Here is a 24116-nt window from a genome sequence, read left to right on the forward strand (position 1 = left end):
ATTTCCGTGAAACTGACACGGATTTCGCTACAATGCAAATTAATGACACTCATATCCCGTGGCTATTCCAACATACAAAGTGATTATGTACATTCACTGAGTGAATATTTAGAAAATAAAACATATATTTCTCGCAAGAAATGTGATCAAAATCCATTTTTATGCAGAAACTAAGTCAAAATATTGATTTTTCACTAAAAATGAGAGAACTGTCCGCCATGTTTTTTGTTCTGACCACCGGAACCTTGAAAGTCACGTGACTTGGAACAAACCAATAGGAACAAATATCCATGGAATAGCCACGGGATATGACTGAAGGTCATTAACTTGCATTGTAGCGAAATCCGTGTTAGTTTCACGGAAATTTGAGTGATTCCGTGGCTAATTCACGGATTCCTGTGAGACCAGGTTCCTCACAGTTCATTCTTGTAAACATTGAAATCCATCTCTCGCTTTTCAAACACGATGTGGTGCAACTTGGACACATCTTCCGTGATGAAACCAGGATCACAGGGTGATCTGGGTCTTTGATCCTCCATCATTCTGCTATTGCAACGACGCCCTCAGAGTCTGTGTTCAAACAGGAAGTTGAAAAACTGCCGCTTCCGGCAACAAGTCTTTATAGCATCTTTTTCCAACCCTGAGTCACCAGTGTGACCGCTGAGTCCATTCAGTCCTGTCTGAAGAAGCAGTCTGAGGTCAAATGGGCGACTCCCAGCACTGCTGTGCCCTGGTCATACTTCTTTTAAGCTGCTCATACGTCACAAACATCACGATGTTCCACGACCCCAGTCGCAGGAAAGAAGGCATGAACCTGAAGGAGACACAGGAAAGAAAAGTTAAAAAAAGAGTCCTAAACAGGTTTTGTGATTGTTGCTTGGTTCTCTGTGATGTCAGCGTGTATTTACCCTTTATAGAAAGCACCCGTTCCTTCTTTTCTCAGCATGGTGATGGCACAGTTGATGGCGTTCCTGTACTGGCCATCTGCTGAGTTCATGAAGCGTGTTTTAACCACGTCCACAGGAGAAGCCACAACTGTTGCACAGAAACCTGCACCGAAGGCAGCAGTGAGGTGGCACGGCAGGTTGTCTGCAGGAGAAAACAAGAAGCTAAGTCACATTCTTCCACAATATTTGAAATGTGTAAAATATTGGAGTAATATCTCCAGGAGGGTTGGGTCTCTGAGCTATGGACGATGATATCGCTGTTATTTTTACAATTTCTTTCATACTCATTTATATATATGCTTGTAGGGATGGGTACCTTTCACATTTGAACCGATACGGTACCAATACCCGGTACCTGGGAATCGGTACCGGTACTAAACGGTACCAATTTTCGGTACTTTTGCATTTGTTTATGTGGTAATAAATGTTAATTTGTTTAATAATAAAAGGAGTAAAGTGGCAGGTAATATTACTGAGTTGATGAGCGGAGTATTAGTGGAGGACCAAAGATGCAGCAGCTAGCTGCTAGCTGCTAATGACTGGTCTACAGAAGAATGGAGAGAGCAAACGGAGTAAGGAAGGTCCAATCTCGAGGCAGACGAAGGCCAAGCCCAGATAGAGACATTGGAGAGATAGCAGCTGGCGGCTAGCAGGCCTAGAGCATAGACTGTATAGGCCTAGAGCCGGCTGTTGGTCTCTGCGCCGGGGTGGAAGAGGGCAGCAGCTAGTGGCCGCGGTGAGCAGACAGGACCAGACGAGGAGGTAAATAAAAAATAAAAAAAATAGTGCGATCGTCAGCACGCTTGTTAATCAAAGACGTTAAATGAAAACAGGTTGAAATCAATGATCAGTTTAAAGTTAACGCCGTTTAGGTACCGAAACATGGTACCGTTTGATTTTACATGAATCGGTACTCGGTAGTACCGACGGAATTCAGTCAGTACCTATAAAAGTACCGAATTCGGTACCCATCCCTATATGCATGTTGAATATTATTTTACTTATTTAATTTTTGTGCTTTTGAGCCATAAGCCTTAGTCTATATTGCAAAAAAAAAAACATTTTACAGAAATGTACTGTATTATTTTACAGGGTTTTTAACACATCACCAATAGGCCCAACACTAATCTGCACTTTCTGCAATAGTTCATGAACTTTTCCTCCTCACCTGTCATGAGGTCGTACTTCAGGATGAGTTCTTTGATCATGTCGTAGGTCACCAGCTCTGCACAGTTCACAATGGCATTACGGGTGATGTTGGGCATACAACCTACGAAATGAGACGGGATGGTTACTTCAAAACCAGTTCAGACAAAAAACAATTTTTTTTAAAATATTTGCTGAAAGGTGGCAGCTACCTTTCCAGAGGCCTCGTACTCCCTCGTCTCGAGCGATCGTCTTGTAGGCGTCCAGGGTGCTGTTGTATCTCCTCCCGCCGTCGGCCAGGCGGACCTGGGCTTGGAAACGGACCTTCACCACATCTGTCGGTTGTGCAAAAGCCACAGCCATGGCTCCTGTGGTGCAGCCCGCCATCAGCCGAGTCACGACCCCAGAACCTGTGCAGCACCAAGTCAAAATGAAGCTGTTCTTTAGCGGCTTGTACAAATAACTCAGGAGAACTTGTTGAATTTAACAAGTTTCTTATATTTTCACATGAAATGGATTGTATATTTCATTCCTTTACAGTGATTTACAGTAAATATTGTTACTTGTAAAGTAAGAGAACGGTAAGCCTCTGATCCGCACAAATTAACTGTAAAAACTGGCATTATCGTCAAAGTTTGAACTTTCCTACAGTCCTTGAATGGATCATAGTTTACATCATTTTATTCTACGTCTTATTTAAAACGTCACCAAAAATAAACCAATTGTAATAACTAGATCCTATTAAAAACATTCCTCAGAGACACTGTGAAGCCATGATTGATTCTGCTGAGACGAACGGTCACGTGACAAATATTCACTGAAAATCTGTTTACACAGAGCAGAGAGGAGAGGACAGGAGAGGTTGTAAAAATGCAAATAACTCAATATGTATGGCATGTGGAGCCCCAATTATTTCCCCCAATATTCATGACAGTTGAAAAAGTGTTGTATATTTAAATTCCACTTAATTTTAAACTTTAAAAAATAATTCATCAGATTGATTCAACTTGCGTTTTTCAACTTTTTTTTAAATGATTTATGTCATTATAACTCATTCTGCACAAAATCAATTTTTGAGTTGTTCACACTTCTAACCATGATTTTGCTGATTTCATAGAGCTGCAAGATTACACTGTAAAAAAAGATAAACAATAGCTACTCAATAAAATTAAGGCAACAGATTGCACGCAATATTATTAATTAAATCTAACTATGTTACAAGTTGAGTTAATAACAACTTAACAGGAAGTGCCTGTCAATTAAAAACGGACTAATTCTATTGTGTTGGATTCATTCAAAATTCTCTTGATTTAGAATTACATACACATAAAGATTATATTTAATGTGATCAGAATAAGTAGATTCTATCTCAAACATTTTTATATTAAAGTTACTTAAACAACTGCCTCAAAATCAAGGACGCCTTTATATTTAATACATTTTACCAAATATATTAAGTAAAATGAAATGACTAGAGAATAATTTATTACAGTGTATTGCATTGAAATATAAGGCCACAGTGAATAAAATGTAAACAAAAAGAGCAAAAAAAAACACCCTGAAACAGCAACTGTCGGGGTTCAGAAGGTTGATATACGAAGAGGAAAATGTTCTTGCATGACCCTCAATGATACTCAGGTGGTGTGACTCACTCTCAGTGCCTCGAGTGTAGAATTGCTTCATGGAGTCGTAAAGACCGATTCGGACCGAGGCGAAGCTCATCTGCCTCTGGAGTCCTGCCACCAGGCCGTTGTAGAGACTCCTGGGCCCCTCGGTCCTCACCATGGTGGTGATGGTGCCGTACACGCCTCGATACTTCACTGCATTGGCCCCTTCAGCTGCCGCACACTCTCCCTGAATCTGGGCAACAGGAAAGATTGTCAGCAGCAGGTAAAACAACATTTAGGGGGAAAAAATAATTAACCCATAAGAACCCAGATCTATTTATCCTTGAAGGAAAATTATGGGGGATATACCACAGACCAAGTGGACCACATAGAACACATTTATGATGGGTTTTTTTTTAAATAGTACCCCTAAATATCAAAGATCTGTGATGTGGCATTCGACTCCATACGATACAATGGGCGTTTAAGGTATTTATGTTTATAATATTTCTGATTTAAAATAAAAAACTAGACACATTTTCTGCTTACAGAGACACAAATTTGCCTTTTTCTTTGCATCTCCACAACATCTATCAAAATTGTGACATTAATAGTGCTGCTTAACAACAAATTATTTTTCAGATTTGTTTTAAGTAACAAAATAATAATACATCGATAATAAATAAAAACAAATAACCATTTGCCTTTTTGTTTGCATCTCCACAACATATATCTTTAATTTGTTCAGGAAATCTGGTCAGAACAAGTTAAATGCAATACAGGACATTCTATTAACGGATTAGAATTGTTAAACGGTTTTAAATTTAGGAACCTGGTCTCACAGAAATCCGTGGAATAGCCACGGATTCGCTCAAATTTCCGTGAAACTGACACGGATTTCGCTACAATGCAAGTTAATGACAGTCATATCCCGTGGCTATTGGTTTGTTCCAAGTCACGTGACTTTCAAGGTCCCGGCGGTCAGAACAAAAAACATGGCGGACAGTTTTCTCATTTTTAGTGAAAAATCAATATTTTGACTTAATTTCTGCATAAAAATGGATTTTGATCACATTTCTAGTGAGAAATATATGTTTTATTTTCTAAATATTCACTCAGTGAATGTACATAATCACTTTGTATGTTGGAATAGCCACGGGATATGACTGTCATTAACTTGCATTGTAGCGAAATCCGTGGCTATTTCACGGATTTCTGTGAGACCAGGTTGAAATTTAGCCTAGTCACAAAAAATACGCTTTTTGAAATTAGCTACTTTTTCACATTTCTGTTTCCACACACATATTTTGGAGAAGTCACTTCCTGTTAAAGTCACATGACCACCACACCAGGGTGTTGAGTATACGTCACTTAGGGATTTAATGAGTTTAGGTGAAGCATAAAGCTGAATATGGCAGATTTTAGAAGATTTAAAGTGTTTGTTACACGGGTGTCACCATAGGTTCTTATGGGTTAAAATGTTCCTGCGTCTCACCTGGAGTCTGACTTTGGCGGTATCCAGTGGAAAGGTTATGAGGTCAGCAATGCAGGCCGCCAAGCCCGCTCCGAAGAACTTAACCGCCGCAGAGGGCACCGCGTCTTTGGGTTTCACGCCAACCATTTCTACACCTACATTGATGACATGAATGGAAAAATTTGCCCTTAGCACCATTTGCCTAGTGCCATGCTCATTTCTCAGGTCAAGACATGCGTACACAATATTACTGCTCTTATTTTCTCACATTTAACCAATTCTAAAAATGAAAACTGAGAGAATTTGCGCTCACGCTGAACATCATGTATACCTGAAAGTTTCAAGTTTCCTCGAGAAGCTCAGTAATCTCTGTTGTGGAAATGCCCCGGGCCATAAACTTTGTTTGGTGTGAGTCGGCCAGCATACCACCACTCACTGCAAAAACAAGCATTCATCATTTACTTGTCAAGTATATTGTTGTTTTCATCCATTTCATTAACAGCTTTATCATTGTGGTAACTGAGTCATACATTATAATTAAGTTCAGTGGTGCAAATTATATAATAATTCAAGTATTTAAATACTTATTTTATGTTGTTTTTTTCGTGTTTAATATTAAAAATAAAGTGACAAAGTCTGAATTTGAACTTGTGATTTAAAAAAGTCACTGTTAAATTTACCTAAATTTTTCCCACGAAAGTTATAATCCAGCACAGAGGAAAGAATATATAATCCTTTTAGTCCTGTTAGTTTCCTCGTCTCACGCTGTGCGCTTTCTGTTGATGGAGAAAGAAGAAGCTGCTGTCTTTATAGGCACCTTTTGCACATGACTGCTGGGCAGCCTGACAAGTAGTACACACCTGTTACGTATATCTCATGTTTACCAGTCTGTGAGACACAGCCGGATATCTGAGCACTTGTTTATCTGGTCCTCACAGCGTCATTATGGCAGCCTGGTATGGACTCTGTGAGGACACATAAACATGTTGTCATAGCTAAAGCCATGGTAAAAAAAAATTGTATGAATATATTCAAACTCAGAGCTTGGAGTTTACATAACATTTCACACATTCATGTGAGGATACCGGCTCATGTTTCTGCCCTGACATCTAGGAGTGTGTTTCTATTGGTTGATATATGCGACCAATCAGATGGAGAGGCCTGTCTGGATTCTCTAGATGTTTTCATGGGGCATTTGACTGGCTGACAAGAACTGTTGGATAACATTTGCCCTACATCAGGGGTGTCAAACTCTGGCCCGCGGGCCAAATTTGGCCCGGAGTGTAAGCCCGCGAGGCAATACCAAATTATTATATTATTATTGTAAATTAATGACATTGATGTGTTTTTTATTTGAAATTTGACTTTGCATGTCTGCACTATTTAGTTATATATTGTATGTTTATAAGCGTTGCTGGTTCCATATTTAATGTTAAAGCGAAACATGTTTGGTATATATTAACCCTCCTGTTATGTTTAATTATCCAAAAGTGTCAGAAACCAACAAATCCCTATAAACATGGTTTATATTTCATTAATAACTCCATTACTAACCATTTCAATCAATATTTAGTGCAATTATGTCCTTTACCTCTCACAGATCATGGTTCAATGAGGATAAGTCACTCGTTTTTCATAAAAAAAATTGCATGTTAAAACTTTTTTTAAATGTACATTGGAAAGATCTACATATAATATACAATGGTTTTACATGTCGTTGAGTTTTTGAAAATTTTATTTAATTAAATTAAAATTTTTCTTCTTATGGAGTCAGATTGACTCGAACAGTATCTATGTAATATACACATGCAAATATGTGAAATGAACCATTTTCATTTTATATGTTGATTACACTCATTAAGCCAAGCAGAAGAAGTTTCATCCCGAAAAAAAATACTACTCGCACTATTTTTTTATTTATTTTTAAACTTTGAAATGGGTCAATTTGACCCGCAACATAACAGGAGGGTTAAAAGGTTTATTTGTTCAATGTTGGCCCGCGATTTTATTCAAGTTTTACATTTTGGCCCATTGTGTATTTGAGTTTGACACCTCTGCCTTACATCCTGTCCTCAGTCTTACACTGTAAAAAAAAAAAATCAGTTTAATTTACGGTAAAATACCGGCAGCTGTGGTTGCCAGAACATCACCGTAAAAAATACAGTGAGCGTATGTAAATGTAAATATCAGCAAAAACTGTAATTTATACAGAATAATCCCATTACTTTTAGGATAATTGTGTCATTATGGTATTTCTCCATTAACTTTACATGGAAATTTTATATTTTTACAGCAAAACTGTGTGTTTTCTACAACTTATGGCAGTAGAATTTAAAGTGTTATACTATTCTTTGATTTACAGTAATTAAAACTATCTACTACGGTGATGTACAATGTTTAATTTTACGACCTATTTCTGATGCAATTTGACAGTTTTTTACTGTAATTTCCACAAACATTTTTTACAGTGTAGTACCCCTGCAACTAGTTGAGGAGTTCAAGGAATCCCTCCTCCCTGCAAGTCATAAAGTTACGAAAGCAAAGGAACCGCCATGCTTCTCAGCCAATCCATACGGTGAACATGGTGGGTGGATGCATGCAGCATCTGTATGCAATCATGTTCAGCCATTAGCATCTGTTCAGGCAACAAACAGCAAAGAGAGGACTTGGATGCTGAATGGAAAGTGTTAGCGATGCTAGCTCACTCTGTCAGTAGAGTGTCAGAGTGCTGCATGCCTCCACACATGTGACTTTCCACAGCAGCTCCAGGTCGGGGCCCCAGCAGGCTTACGTCATGCCATATCAGCCAGTTGACAGTGCAAAACTGTCCGCTCATATCTAATCAACCTGCTGCCATATGTGCCAAGATGTTGTTGTGCTAGCTCTTTCACTTGTGACATGCACACAAGTGTTTTCCCAGTAAACTCCATTAATATCAATCTGAGGTCAGCTCCTTTAAATCAGGACTAAAAACACTATTGTTTACTGCAGCGTACTCTTAACTTTTACACTTATCTGCTCTACTCTACTGCCCTTACTTTATAACTACGCAATGTTTTTATCATTTTATCTATTTTCTTATCCTGCTGTATCTTATTTTATCTTATTTTTATTTCTATTTCCCTGTTTTGATTGACTGTTTTTACTGTTTTTCAATTGTGTCTTGCTGTTTTAATGTGTATATAAAGCACTTTGAATCACCTTGTGTTGAATTGTGCTATACAAATAAATTTGCCTTGCCTTGCCTAATACAGTAATAAATTTTTCAATAAATAACAGTAAACAACGGTAAGTTATTTTATTATTTCTCAGATAATTTCTTTAAAAACACAGATAATACACAGTAAATATCTGTATATATATATATATATATATATATATATATATATATGTAGAATAACATTTTTTAACTTGAATAATTATTTTGCAACTTTATCTGCAGACTTTTAACTGTTTTTTACCAATTTTTATTTTTTTTATTTTTATTTTTTTACATTTTTTACATTCATTTTTTAACTTTTATTTGCCTTAATTTTACATTCAGCAATATAATGTGTATATATATATTTTTTTTTATATAGAATTCAATGCAATTTTACACTCAAGACCATTAATAATCCTGTAAATGAATAAATAAAATTATTTTTGATGTATTTTTATGGTTAATATTTGTTATAAAAGTAATTTGGTAACACTTTATATTAAGGTCCTTGTAATAACCATTAATTAACAAGTAATAAGGCCCTTGTAAGTCCTTACTAGATGCTTATTAACAATATTGTGTGTTTATAAGCTTATATAAGTGTTAATAATGGCATTACAAACACCCATGACCCACCCATTATGTCTTTGCCATGCCTTTATTAATCTTATTTTGTTTGCTTATTGATATTAAAACATACTTTATTGCTCATCTATTATAAGTTAACTATAAGTTAACTATGCTTTTTGCAACTACCGGGTCTAAAGCGAGAACAATGCCTTATTACTTGTTAATTAATGGTTATTAACCCTTTATCAGGCAAAGAACTATTTTTGGTAAGTGGTAAATCTACAAGAAAAAAAGTTGCAGATTTAAGAGATTTAAAGTGGCAAATCTGTGCGAAAAAAGTCGCAGATTTACGAGAAAAAAGTGGGAAAAAAAGCAACTTTTTTCTCCCAGATTCACCACTTTAAATCTCATAAATCTACACATTTTTTTTCTCGTAGATTTGCCACTTTAATTTCGTAAACTTTTTTCTCAAAATATTATTTTCGTATGTTTTTTTTACACATTCTGGCTGTATGTAATATCCTCCAATATTCTCTAGGGTTTGCATTACAAACACCCATGACCCACCCATTATGTCTTTGCCATGCCTTTATTAATCTTATTTTGTTTGCTTATTGATATTAAAATATACTTTATTGCTCATCTATTATAAGTTAACTATAAGTTAACTATGCTTTTTGCAACTACCGGATCTAAAGCGAGAACAATGCCTTATTACTTGTTAATTAATGGTTATGAAGGACCTTATTGTAATTATTTATTTATGGTGTTTGCACTGAAAAGGAATCACCTTAAAATAATACGAACAAACCCTGAAGTAATACAGTCAATTTCTGGAAAAATAACCCCTTCTTTTCCTTTTGGACATGGTTAAACCTTAGGACCAGCCCCCTCGGGAACCGTTAATTCCAGCACCTGGTTCCTTTGCTAAAAACAGGCTCTTGAGAACGTTGTGTGAATGACCTTTAAACACATTGAGATGAGACCAGTAAACAGCTCAGTGGTCCGGCTCTGACCAGTTCACAGTGACCTCGCCAACACTCTCTGAAAATGAAACTGAGCAGGCGGACCCCCGTCACCGCTCGCTCTCTGGCACTTCCAGTACCATGAACTTCGAATGAGAGCTGTGAAACAGCTAATCTCCATTACACTATAAATAAAGACCATCACACTATAAATAAAGTCAGCCGCTGCGTCACTGGGGTCATGATTAGTGGAGCACACAAATATGGACTGAACGTTTTGGTAACGCTTTATAATAAGGTCCTTAACCCTTTATCAGGCAAAGAACTATATCTGGTAACTTCAGGTAATATTTCGAGAAAAAAGTTGCAGATTTACTAGATTAAAGTGGCAAATCTACAAGAAAAAAAGTCGCAGATTTAAGAGGTTTAAAGTGGCAAATCTGTGCGAAAAAAGTCGCAGATTTACGAGAAAAAAAGTGGGAGAAAAGCATCTTTTTTCTCCCAGATTCACCACTTTAACCCTTAATAGGACACTCACTGAAATACTTGCAAATTCCAAATTTCAACCCTAGAGAATATTGGAGGATATTACATACAGACGGAATGTTTAAAAAAAAACATACGAAAATAATATTTTGAGAAAAAAGTTTACGAGATTAAAGTGGCAAATCTACGAGAAAAAAATGTGCAGATTTATGAGATTTAAAGTGGTGAATCTGGGAGAAAAAAGTTGCTTTTCCCCCACTTTTTTCTCGTAAATCTGCGACTTTTTTCGCACAGATTTGCCACTTTAAATCTCTTAAATCTGCAACTTTTTTTCTTGTAGATTTGCCACTTTAATCTCGTAAATTTGCAACTTTTTTCTCGAAATATTACCTGAAGTTACCAAATATAGTTCTTTGCCTGATAAAGGGTTAATAACCATTAATTGACAAGTAATAAGGCATTGTTCTCGCAAAGTAAAGTGCAACAGTGACAATTGCTTGTTTCTGCATTGTGTTGATACTTGATGAAGATATTTATCACCTGAGTCCTCCTAATGATTGCTGAGGAGAGTTTCAAGTAAAATTAAATGCAATATCATTCACCTTCACCTCTTGTGCCTCGAACAATCAAATTAGCAAGTCTGAAACTGTAGACGATCAGCTGTTGCTCTTTATGTAACTGCATTAACACGTCTCTCCGACACATTACAGTACTAAAACTACACATTTAGTGCTCATGAAGCTGTGACAGTAACATCAACACCTGCTGATTTATACAATTATTATTCGTTATAAATATATTTAATAATAACTCTGAACCCTGAAACTCTGAAACATACGTTTTCTTTAAGTGACTGCCAAAAATGCAAAGTTTATCGTAGAAAGAAACTGTGAAAACTGGCATTATCATCAGAGTTTGAACTTTTGGAATGTCCATGAACGGATCATAGGTTATGAAAGTTTCCATGAGGAAAAACGAAACGAAACGAAGCTTACAATTTTGATTCTTCTGTCAAAATCCCTTTATTCTACATGTCTCATTTAAAACATTGCCAAAAATAAACAATTTATAATAACTAGATCCTGTTAAAAACATTAAATTCTGCTCCTCAGCGACACTGTGAAGCCGTGATTGATTCTGCTGAGACGCCACGTGACAAATATTAACTGAAAATCAGACAGGCTGAAGGCTGTTTGCACAGAGCAGAGAGGAGAGGACAGTAGAAGTTGCACGTATAGCCTATAAATTGTTTGCAAGTGGTTCAATATATTCAATATATGTGGAGACCCATTTTATTTTCCAGTATTCATGACACTTGTGGGCACTTGGAAAAGTGCTGTAGATATAAATTCAGTTTTATTCCTTTTTTTTTAAATAACAGAAAAATTCAACTTCCAGGTTTTTTGTTTTGTTTTGTTTTTAATGATGGATGTCATTATAACTGTGTTATTCAGCATGGTGGTTAATGACATTACTTTAATTAATGGTTTGCCCAGATATTGACAAGTCATGAAGGGGTTCTCAACAGGCTTGTGAGAGACAAACTTTTAAATACAGGTATAGCTCTAAAAACTACATTTCCAAAACTCCTATCGTACATTTAAACTGAACTCTGCATGTAGAATAGGTGCAGTACCCCTTTAAGTAAATTGCCTCAGTTATGTGGGTAAAGAGTGCAGTGCTGCCACCTTGTGTTCAAGAAGAATATTACACGCTGGAGGACATGACGTCATCCTACAATGTGCTGTCTTAAATTTTTACTTTTATCTATATTAATGTGGAAAATAAAGTATCAGTTAAAAAAGGAATGCCAGAAACACCAATTCTTGTGTTGTCGTCTTTTTTTGTTTATTTTTTCTTTTTGTTGTTACTGATGTTTTTTCTTGATTTATTTTTGTTTGATTATCATACTTGTCAGCTTACTTTGTGAATGTTGTGCTTAAAAAGTCAATACACAATACCCAATAGTCTTCTATGAAAATATGAAATCATGTTAAGTTGAACTCAAATATGTTAATACATCTGCATTGAACGTCATGGTAAAATGTATGCTTACCTCGTACCTCTTTTTAAAATCATACCTTGTACTACTTAATATATATTATAATCATGTTAATATACATTATAATCATGTTAGGATGAATGACTTCATGTTATTATCTGTGTAAATGCTGTAATGATGTAATTGTGTAATAATTGTTTGATTTAATGTGGACCACAGGAAGAATAGTCTTCATCTCTATGAAGACTAATGGGGATCCAAAGGATACAATAAACAATAAACAATAAACACATTTTATCACAAAAAATGTATCTTCAATCAGTCTTTAGTAGACAGAAGTGAAACGATGTAAAAAAAATAAAAATAAATAAAAAATAAACTAGTTTGCTGTAGTTGACTTCGTCGCTAGGTGGCAGCAACGACTACAAACCTCCATGTTCAGCTGCTAAGAAATAAACCGTAGAAGAAGAGATCGACCCAAAATAATCACAGCAGCAGAAGAAGAAGAGCGCTAGCCGCTAGCCTGCTGTTATCCTAGCTGACATCTATCCGATGCCTGGCTAGCGTCGGTGCAGGTGTCGAAGGAAATATATATATATATGGTGCGAAAGAGAGGGAAAGTCCCGTTAAATAGTCCCTGACAGACACCGACATTATGGAGAAACAGCTGCATTTAAACCTGCTAACATCCAGACCTCCTATGGCAGGAGGCTTCCAGTCCAGCTCCAAGATGAAAATGGGGTGAGCTAGCTAGCACTCTAATAGCATGCTGCCAACTCCGCTGGCTGACTATTATTGTTATTGTTATTATTTTTATTGTTATATTATATATTATCAACTATCACACCAGTAGCTCTTTGCTGTCTTGGACTCGTATCCTTACAGTTTGTTGCAGGACAGGGCAGCTGAACAGATCGCGTTAGCATGCTAAGCTAAGTTGACCAATTTGCGGCTAAATCGCGGTTTAGTTCGTATCTTTTGGAGTACAGCCTAAACCTTTTATTTAGTTTAAGTTAAACTCAGTTCAGCGTTGTAGCACACAACTATTTTAACCCTCCTGTTGTCCTCGGGTCAAGGAAGGAAGAAGAGGGAAGGACGCAAAGGGAAGTAAAAAAGGATGGAGGAAAGAAGGAAGGAAAGAAAGAAGGATGGAGGAAGGAAAGAAGAGAGGAGGAAAAGGAGAAAGAATGGAAAGGAGAGAGAAAGGAAGGAGGATGGAGGAAAGAAAGGGGAGGAGGAGAAGAAAGGAAGGAAAAAATAAAGAAGGAAGGAGGGAGAAAAGGAGGGATGCAGGAAGGAAAGAGGGCAGAAAGGAAGGAGGAAGGAAAGAAAGAAAGAAAGGAGGGAAGGAAAGGGGGGGCGAGGGAAGGGAAGAAGGAAGGAGGATAGAGGAAGGAATGGAAGCGGGAGGGATGAAAGAAGGAATGAAGGAGGAAAGGAGAGGAAATCAGGAGGAAGGAAAGAAGAGAGAAAGGAAAGGAGATGGCGCAAGGAGGAAAGAAAAGAAGGGAAGAGCGAGGAAAGGAAAGGAAGGAAAGAAAGAAAGGAGGGGCGAGGAAAGGAAAGAAGGACGGAGGATAGAGGAGGGAGGAAAGAAGGAAGTAAGGAGGAAAGAAGAGAGGAAGGCAGGAGGAGGGAGGAAAGAAGGAATAGTCAAAACAGATTGGGTCAATTTGACCCGGAAGGACGACAGGAGGGTTAACTGATATTAGCTTATATGTAGGATAAGAGAGAGGATGCATGACAAACGAGGAGCAGTGTCTGAAGATATTAATGGTTCACATCAGTGATTACATGAACAAGTTGGCTCTGATGGAGATTTACCCATATATTATACCACTTTCATCACAGTGATGTATATTTGGGGTTTAAATAAAGCCAAGCTAACTACAACTACACCAACTCACAAACACTAGAACATTACCCTCAATAAAGTCCCCAGTGGACGGTTGGGCTGATTGTTTCTACCATCTTTTAATCTGTTTCTTAAGGTGATTTTTTTTAAATGCATTGTTTTGTCCGTCCAAAACCCAAAGACATTTAAGTTTAATATGATGTTAACCCATTGACGCCTAAAATGCCTGTAAAACCTCTGGGCGATTTTAAAATAAGCCCCTAAAACCTGAAGTTTTTCTGGAAATTCAACAGAAGTGTCAACGCTTCTACTAAATAATAGATTTTTCAGCCTCTGTAGCAGATAGAAATTAAATTCAAAAAGTATTTGAGAGCTTATAGAAATGCTACAAAACGACGTATCTGCTTTCCAGGCTTCAATGGGTTAAACAAAGAGAAGCAGGACATTTCTATAATGAAGAGGCTGAATGAAAATAGCAGTTTCTGCCGTATTGGATGAAATATTACCTTAACAATTAATAGATGATGTATATAGTTTATTATTATTTCATACAAGTACTTTTTATATTATAGTTTTCTATTGTTTTTCGATTATTCTTTTGTAGATTAACTAATCGATCGACTTATCATCGGAGCTCAATAGCCAGAGTCTTACAAATCTCAGCTACATGTTTTGCTGCTTTAGGTTTGAGGTAAAGACGTAATGATTGGAGAATAAATAACACTGAATGATGCAGTGAACAATGACATTTTTTTCATTTCAGTGTTGCATTTGTGGAAAAGCAACAGTAAAAGAGGGCCAGCTTCACAGAAAGCCATGCAAACATTTGGATTTGCTATGTTTTAATAATTCTGCTGCAACATGTTTACATTTTGCTTGTCTTTTTTCTTTGTATATACAGACCTGGGCGGAAGAGAGATTTCACCCCCCTGCCCTGGAGTCAGTACTATGAAACCATGGAAGATGTTGAGGTGGAAAATGAAAATGGCAAAGATATATCCTTGACTGCTGCTTGTATTTATCAGAAAAAAACAAGCATGAATTATTGAGACTTTGGGGTGGCAATCACCCAGAGCATTCACATCCAACTAGGTCATTTCAGATTTAGCTGCTTCTGTACACCAGTGTGCTGTCTAACTTCAACTTTGTTGGATAAGCAATTTATACAATGAATATTTATTCTCTTGAGAGCAGCATTTTCCTACTTTCTAACTCTTGCTCTCTCTGTTTCTGTGTGTGAGTGTGAGTGACTGTGCGTGCAAAACTGAATATGAATCTTAATCTAACTCTTGCACACCTCTGTTATACATTTCCTTGACTTCCATTAACATTTTCAGAATTTACTGCAGTGGTGCCCATGGTCCTGTGCTGCTGCTGCTCCACGGAGGAGGCCACTCTGCGCTCTCCTGGGCAGTGTTCACTGTGAGCACAAACACTACGACACAAACTCTAATAAACCATGTGGTTAAAATGCACACTGACATAAAGTGGAATATTTATGAAGCTCCTCTTTTATTTTGCATGTTTACTGAATGCTCTTTGATTCAAATGGTTTCTGTTTGTGTCTCTGCAGGCTGTCATTTGCAGCAGGATCAACTGCAGGGTGGTGGCTATGGACCTTCGAGCTCATGGTAAATATAGACCGATTATGTATACAAACATTGACAATGTGCATGTATGCCGGTTGAAAACAAAACAAAACAGACCTCCAATAAGAACACAGTGATCAATCAATCAGACTTTATTTGTGTAGCACTTTTCATACAAGAGAGATGCAACACAAAGTGCTTTACATTAAAAAAGGACAAAGTAATATTAATAAAAATAACAAAACATAGAAACAAACAAACACCCTCTGCCCAGTACCCTCCATCCCACGATGGAGCAGTGAGGAAACACTGGAGGCAGGTTAGAAATTAATTAGATAAAAAAATAAAGTAAGATTAAAATAAAATAAGATTTAAAAAAAAAAAAAGTAAATACTAATAACAATAAAAAGTAAAAAAATAAAAAAAGCTCGAAAATAAAATAAAAAAATTTGAAATAAAAAAGATAAAACAATAAATAAATAATTAAGAAGTTGAGCATGATAAAAATGTGTGTGTGTATGTATGTGTGTATATATATATATATCAATTGCAAGCCTTAGTTTACTGTTAAAACTTTCTACAATAAAATCACAAGATGAAGGTAAAATATCTGCAGTGGTTTTGCTTAAAACATCAATAAATGTGGAATTGATGGTGAAATTTGCTTCCCTGTCATCACATGTAGGCGACACCAAAGTGAAAAATTCTGATGATCTCTCTGCCGACACGATGGCCAAGTAAGTTTCTGTGTGTGCAGAAAAGACAGACAACCATTCACTCCTACGGGCAATTTAGAGTCACCAATTAAACCTTAAAGTTGCATCTCTTTGCACTGTTGGATTCACTCGCATTTTCTGTTGCCAGAAGGTTTTGTGTATTAATCCAAAACACGACCACATGTGATAAACATGTAACAAAGTTGTCCTTGCTCTCTATCTTTCCAAAGGGATATTGGCAAAGTGGTGGAGGTTCTGTATGGAGAGAACCCGCCTCCCATCATGATTATTGGACACAGCATGGGCGGAGCCATCGCAGTTCACACAGCCGCCGCCAATCATATACCATCTCTGCTCGGCCTCTGTGTCATTGATGTTGTAGAAGGTTTGCTCGAAAACATCGTCACAGATATTTTCTAACTGAATAACAGTTTTTTTCCTTCATTGTTTTTATTGCAGTTTTTGTTTCCATTCAACAAAACAAAATTGTCTACAAAACTAGACAAACAACAAACACAAAACACAAAACATGACAGCTCTTACAAAAAAGATGAACATATGGCATTATACACAAGGTGGTGGATCAGTTTTACATTACACAAATGTCATTCAGGTGCACATCAGACCTTTTAATAGCGTGGAGGTCCGATATAGTCCAAAAATGGGCGCCACACTCTGTAGAACTGATCTACACTGTGATGTATGACGTTGGTAAGATATTCTAAAGCAGGGGTCTCAAACTCAAATTACCTGGGGGCCGCTGGAGGCAGTATCAAAATGACCAAAAAAAGACACAAAATTACAAAAAAGACACAAAATGACTGAAAAAACACAAAATGACTTTTAAAAAAAAAAGACATAAAATGACCCACAAAGACACAAAATTACAGAAAGACACAAAATGACTGATAAAGACACAAAATGACCAAAAAAAGACAAAACATGACCAAAAAAGACACAAAAGTACAGAAAAAGACACAAAATGACTGAAAAAAACACAAAATTACTCAAAAAGACACAAAATGACAAAAAAGGCACAAAATGACCAAAAAAAAGACACAAAATTACAGAAAAAGACACAGAATTACTGAAAAAACTCTAAATTACTTAAAAAAAGACACAAATTGACCAAAAATACACAGAATTACCAAAAAAGACACAAAATTAATTTTAAAAAGACCCAAAATTATTTAAAAAAAGACACAATTATTAAAAAAAGACACTAAATTATTTTAAAGAAGACACAAAATTACCAAAAAGACACAGAATGGGACCTTCCAAACACAACACGGTAAAGTGCCATTCATATAAAACTCACATTAAACTTTCATATCAAGGTGGGGGCCACAAAATATCGTCACGAGGGCCGCAATTGGCCCGCGGGCCGCGAGTTTGAGACCCATGTTCTAAAGGGATCAGATCAAAAATGATTTTGCGCCAAGCACAGACAGAAGGAACCTCGTCACTGACCCGCTGCAAAAGGATATTTATCCTAGCTGCAAACGTTAGAATATTATACAATCTTTTGTTGACTGCTGTTTTCAAATAGTCACTTGGAAGACCCAGAATCAGGGAAATGGGGTCCATTTCTATGTTAATATGAAAAATTCTCCCCATTTCACTTATGATTTCAGCCCAATATCTTTGAAGTTTATGACAAGACCAGAAACAATGAGTTAAGGTTCCCACTTCAGTTTTACATTTGAGACACATAGGGGAGAGAAATGTCTGCGGTGAGGGGAGATATGTAATCTGTGTAAAATCATAACTTGTGTTGCTCTTTAAATAACAGTTTGATTTTACTGTGTATTAACGTGTACTTTACATTAACTGCATTCAGGAACAGCAATGGATGCTTTGAACAGTATGCAGAACTTCCTCAGAAGTCGGCCAAAGACATTTAAATCTCTGGAGAACGCCATTGAGTGGAGGTAAACCTGATCAGTTAGTGATGCTGTATGAGTGGACCAAGTTACGCTCTTTTGGAATGTAGTTATTATTAATAAACATTATTTGCTAAAAAAAACAATCAGAGCCTTGTTGATATTGTCTTTTGATTGTGTAGTTTTAACGCCCTCCTTTTCTTAGATTTAATTTTATAGTATTCATGACATCTAACTGTGTCTGAAACTTTTTCTTTTGTTCAGCGTGAAGAGCGGACAGATCCGAAACATCGAGTCAGCGAGAGTGTCAATGGGAGGCCAGGTGAAGAAGTAAGTCTTTTTGTTTTCTCCTGTGCTTTAAATTGGCTGTACAATTAATTAAACCTGTTAATGTGTATATTGGTTCTGAACATTAATGTTTGGCCTTCTGAAGTCCATTTTCTCCTCAACTATGTCCTATAAGTTGTTAATACGTCGATGGCATTTGTTACACACATTTCGGTGCTGATTAAAACCCTTCAGAATATTATATCTATACACCAAGACCTTTGAAACAACATAGAAACATTTATGCTGTGATTTGGTTCCAAAAACTTGACATTTTGGAGATTGCTGTTCTGGATTCATATGTAATAGGTGAATATAATGCACGAGTAAAGAAGAGAGTTGTGGCAACCCATAGAGCCTATTTTCATTCTGACATCATTAAAGAAATCAAGTTGGGTATAGCAAGTATTGACAGTTTTCTACACCAGCTATTCTCAACCTTGGGGTCGGGAGATGATTTCTGGGGGTCGCCAAATCATTTGTTGAAGTGTTTTTGGTCACTTAATGTCTTTTTTTGTTCATTTTGTGTCTTTTTAGGTCATTTTGTGTCTTTTTTGATCATTTTGTGGTCAATTTGTGTCTTTTTTGGTCATTTTGTGTCTTTTTTTTAGTCATTTTGTGTCTTTTTTTTTGGTCATTTTGTGTCTTTTTTTTTGGTCATTTTGTGTCTTTTTTTTTGGTCATTTTGTGTCTTTTTTGATCATTTTGTGGTCAATTTGTGTCTTTTTTGGTCATTTTGTGTCTTTTTTTTAGTCATTTTGTGTCTTTTTTTTTGGTCATTTTGTGTCTTTTTTTGGTCATTTTGTGTCTTTTTTTTTGGTCATTTTGTGTCTTTTTTGGTCATTTTGTGTCTTTTTTTGATCATTTTGTGGTCATTTTGTGTCTTTTTTGATAATTTTGTGGTCAATTTGTGTCTTTTTTGGTAATTTGGTTTCCTTTTTTTGGTCATTTTGTGTCTTTTTTTAGTCATTTTGTGTCTTTTTTTTGTCTTTGTGTCTTTTTTTTTGTCTTTGTGTCTTTTTTTGGTCATTGTGTCTTTTTTTGTCATCTTGTGTCTTTTTTTTGTAATTTTCTGTCTTTTTTGGTAATTTTGTGTCTTTTTTTGATCATTTTGTGGTCAATTTGTGTCTTTTTTTGGTCATTTTGTTTCTTTTTTGGGTGATCTGAACTGTGCGTGTGAGATTGTGTTCAGTGAGCGGGGGTCGCGGACAACATGCATGTTAAATTGGGGGTCACGACTCAAAAAGGTTGAGAACTACTGTTCTACACTGTGTGTTCATTTGATCTGTTGTGTCTCTCACAGATGTGAGGAATCCAGCAGCAGTCCAGGTGTGTCTAATAGCATCGAAGGTATAATAGAAGAGGAAGAGGATGAAGAAGTGGAGGAAGAATCCAACAAGAAAAGGATGAAGGAGGACGACCAAGAGGTCCCAGCTCTCTTAGCGTTTTGTCTTTCCTCTGTCACATATTAATGTGATTATGTTTGTGAGATATGCATGTTTGTTGATTTCTTTCTACAGATAAAAAAGGAAAGCATCTTCACCTGGAGAGTGGAGCTGTCGAAGACAGAAAAGTACTGGGAGGGCTGGTTCAGGGGCCTGTCTGCTCTCTTTCTCACCTGCTCTGTGCCAAAACTGCTACTGCTTGCAGGTTAGATCTCTCACAATTATTCTTCACTACTCCAAATGCATAAAAAGTCTCCAGATCAACACAATTCCAGGGCAGAGTTTGGATGAATACAAATGATTTTTCTTATTCCAAGCTGTTTTGCCATTGACTGCACAATTTCACCCCTGACTTAATCCATTGTGCAGGAGTGGACCGGCTCGACAAAGACCTTACTATTGGACAAATGCAAGGTAAGGAGCACAAACTGAGATTTTATGCATCCTTTCCTGTTTTTTGGTCGAATAAGCACACCTCAAAAATATCAATGTTCTCCTGTTTGTGCACAGGGAAGTTCCAGATGCAGGTCCTCCCTCAGTGTGGTCACGCTGTCCACGAGGACGCACCTGAAAAAGTATGTTTTTCTCCTCAACATGTCCAATAACTAGTGGTGGAATATAACTAAGTACATTTACTCAAGAACCGTACTTAAGTATTATTTTGAGGCACGTGTATTTGACTTGAGTATTTCTATTTAATGTAACTTTATATTTCTACTCCACTACATTTTGAGGCAAATATTGTAGTTTTTACTATTGAGCTGATGGCTTTAGTTACTTTTCAGGTCGAGATTTAACATAAAAAACATGATACATTTAAAGTGATTAGACTTTTTTTTTTAAATTAAACCCCATAAAAGTATATATAGTACATAAGTAGTTAAAATGAGCCCTACCTTGAACAGCTGCCTACATAAATACATGAATAATAATAACAACATAATACAACATAATAACAATAACATAAAAAACATGATACATTTAAAGTAATTAGACATATATATTTTTTTTAAATTAAACCCCATAAAAGTATATATAGTATATAAGTAGTTAAAATGAGCCCTACCTTGAAAAGCTGCCTACATAAATACATGAATAATAATAACAACATAATAAAACATAATAACAATAACATAAAAAACATGATACATTTAAAGTAATTAGACATATATATTTTTTAAATTAAACCCCATAAAAGTATATATAGTATATAAGTAGTTAAAATGAGCCCTACCTTGAAAAGCTGCCTACATACATACATACATGAATAATAATAATAATCCCATAATATATAAAATAATCTGCATAACAAGTACTTTTACTCTTGATACTTTAAGTACATTTGATGCTGATACTTTTGTACTTGAATGCAGGACTTTTACTTGTAGTGGAGTAATTTCACAGTGTGGTATTAGTACTTTTACCTAAGTGAAGGATCTGAATACTTCTTCCACCACTGCCCATTAGATTTTCAAAATAAACCTTTTTAATACTTTATTGCATTTTTTCTTTCCTCTGTCATCTGTTGTCAGGTAGCAGATGCTCTAGCAACATTTATGGTCCGGCACAAATTCACTGAGTTTAAGGAAGGATACCTGTGGTAAGTGAACTTGTACCAAAGAATTTATGCACCGTATTAATTATATGTAACATTTCATGTTATTTTACAGAATATAGGATCATAATGTGGAAGCAATTCCATTATGTAATATTAATTTGATTGTTTAAATTATGTAATGTATTCATTTTGTAATACTCTTTCCACAGCTAATTTCCAGTTTTCAGTCTAAATATAGCCAGCAGCCATAGAAGAAAAGTTTCAAGATTCATCCACAACCCTGTACAATTTAACTAAGGAAATTATTATAATTATTATTATTATTATTATTATTATTATTATGTTGCTTTTGTTGTGTAGATACTTTGCCTTTGAGCTTTGCCTTATTTTTATTTTAAAGCACTGGGATTTGATTGTACTTTTCCGTTACAATATATTTTTTTTAAGTATTGCTCTCCTTGTTTAATGTTTTTATTTTGAGTGATTGCATCCTTAATGTGTCTGTAATGTTTGAATTCAAACAATGATTAAAGATGGATGCCGCAAAAATATCACTCATGCTTGTATATTTTTTTATTGTGCATTAAAAAGGACATCATGATGATTTTAAATGTGGTAGTTATTTGCCACAGAGTTTGCTTTAGGCAAACAGGGAAGATCTAGTGGTTATTTTTTGCAGCTCCACTTTATGTTCAGGTGTTTGTTTTACATAAAATCTCTTATAAACTTCTGATGCCTGCTCCCCATTTCTAAATCCTCTTCATTGAACATTTTACACATGACTAAACAGTGCCTGCTTTTTGTTCTGCATCAGTGACTCTGGCCTGCAGCTCAAAAACTATTTACCAGATTCAGGAAACACTCATGCTATAAGATCACTGTTATGGTTGATGAAAATTAAATTGGTAACGCTACTTCCACCATCTGAACGCCAACATGCTGTTTCAGGGCGTTTTTTGTTGTTTCTTTTTCACATTTTAATCATGTAACAACATCGGTCCAACGAAATGAATGGCCACGATTCATACAGATGTCTCAAAGGTTTATTTTCTCTCTCTCAGTACTTCAGCAGACACCGTTAAAACTACAATAAATAAAGATATACACAGTACAGGCCAAAAGTTTGGACACACCTTCTCATTCAATGCGTTTTTCTTTATTTTCATGACTATTTACATTGTAGATTCTCACTGAAGGCATCAAAACTATGAATGAACACATGGAATTATGTACTTAACAAAAAAAGTGTGAAATAACTGAAAACATGTCTTGTATTTTAGATTCCTCAAAGTAACCACCCTTTGCTTACTAGAATATAAGACATGTTTTCAGTTATTTCACACTTTTTTGTTAAGTACATAATTCCACATGTGTTCATTAATAGTTTTGTTGAATCTACAATGTAAATAGTCATGAAAATAAAGGAAACGCATTGAGTGAGAAGGTGTGTACAAACTTTTGGCCTGACAAGTTTGAAAACATGCAACTCCCACTCACTGTTAATTATCGTTGTAAACATATCAACAGAAAGTTACCGTGTGCACCACTTGGACCACATGTAGAATTGTTTTGGCGTTGCTTGCTCTCCTCTATAGCCCTCTCTGCTGCTCTGACCCATAATGCAACTGAACCATAACAAAACTGACCCAGCCTCACATTTCCCACAATGCCCTCAAATCAGACCCTTATATTTCACAATAAAAGTCCCTCAAAAGGAAATACATTTAACCAAACATTTTATAAGACATATCAACAAACCATCTTATTTATTGTAGTTTTAATCACCTTTTAATAACTATTTCTTAGTTTCTTTTGTTCAGACAAGGGTAAGTAGGAGATGTACTTACCCCTGTCTGAACAAAAGAAACTAAGAAATAATATTCAGAAGCAGACAAAATGAAATTGCTGGAAATACCTTTGAATAACCTTAGGAACCTGAATGAATCTGGATAAAGCAAAAACAAGCACATATAAACTGTTTCAGAGACAGTTACAAGTCGCCTTTCCTTGTATTTTTTTTCTTCTATGGAATCAGCACAATCATGTCTAGAAGTGGGAACAACTCAAAATGTATTTTGTAAAATAATACAGTTATAATGACATTACATTTCTCTGATATTTTTATTTATTTCCAATTGGAATAAAATGCACTTTATATAATATATTATATAAAATATTCCAGGTGTCATAAATATTGAGGGGATAAATTGGGTCTCCACATGCTATACAAATTGAACTATTTACATTTTTACAATGTCTCCTGTCCTCTCTGCTCAGATTTTCAGTTAATATTTGTCATGTGACCGTTCGTCTCAACAGAATCAATCATGGCTTCACAGTGTCG

General features: G+C 35.9%; 2 protein-coding genes across 2 annotated transcripts; one reads left to right on the top strand and one right to left on the bottom strand.

The window, feature by feature from the left end:
- Positions 1-586: 586 nt before the first annotated feature.
- LOC131986527 (dicarboxylate carrier SLC25A8-like) lies at positions 587-5545 on the bottom strand. The gene is made up of 7 exons (XM_059351523.1): positions 5506-5545; positions 5196-5329; positions 3746-3953; positions 2306-2503; positions 2116-2217; positions 909-1089; positions 587-814 (listed from the first exon to the last, which is right to left on the bottom strand). The coding sequence occupies exons 2-7, from the start codon at positions 5319-5321 to the stop codon at positions 700-702; spliced, it is 930 nt and encodes a 309-aa protein (XP_059207506.1). The 5' UTR covers positions 5322-5329; positions 5506-5545; the 3' UTR covers positions 587-699.
- A 7346-nt stretch (positions 5546-12891) lies between these two features.
- ppme1 (protein phosphatase methylesterase 1) lies at positions 12892-22326 on the top strand. The gene is made up of 14 exons (XM_059351518.1): positions 12892-13140; positions 15156-15249; positions 15584-15676; positions 15828-15885; positions 16529-16580; positions 16790-16944; positions 18400-18490; positions 18707-18772; positions 20073-20196; positions 20290-20419; positions 20584-20628; positions 20725-20789; positions 21747-21814; positions 21982-22326. The coding sequence occupies exons 1-14, from the start codon at positions 13055-13057 to the stop codon at positions 21983-21985; spliced, it is 1131 nt and encodes a 376-aa protein (XP_059207501.1). The 5' UTR covers positions 12892-13054; the 3' UTR covers positions 21986-22326.
- Positions 22327-24116: the final 1790 nt, after the last annotated feature.

Source organism: Centropristis striata, chromosome 15, assembly GCF_030273125.1.
Source record: "Centropristis striata isolate RG_2023a ecotype Rhode Island chromosome 15, C.striata_1.0, whole genome shotgun sequence".
NCBI lineage: Eukaryota > Metazoa > Chordata > Actinopteri > Perciformes > Serranidae > Centropristis > Centropristis striata.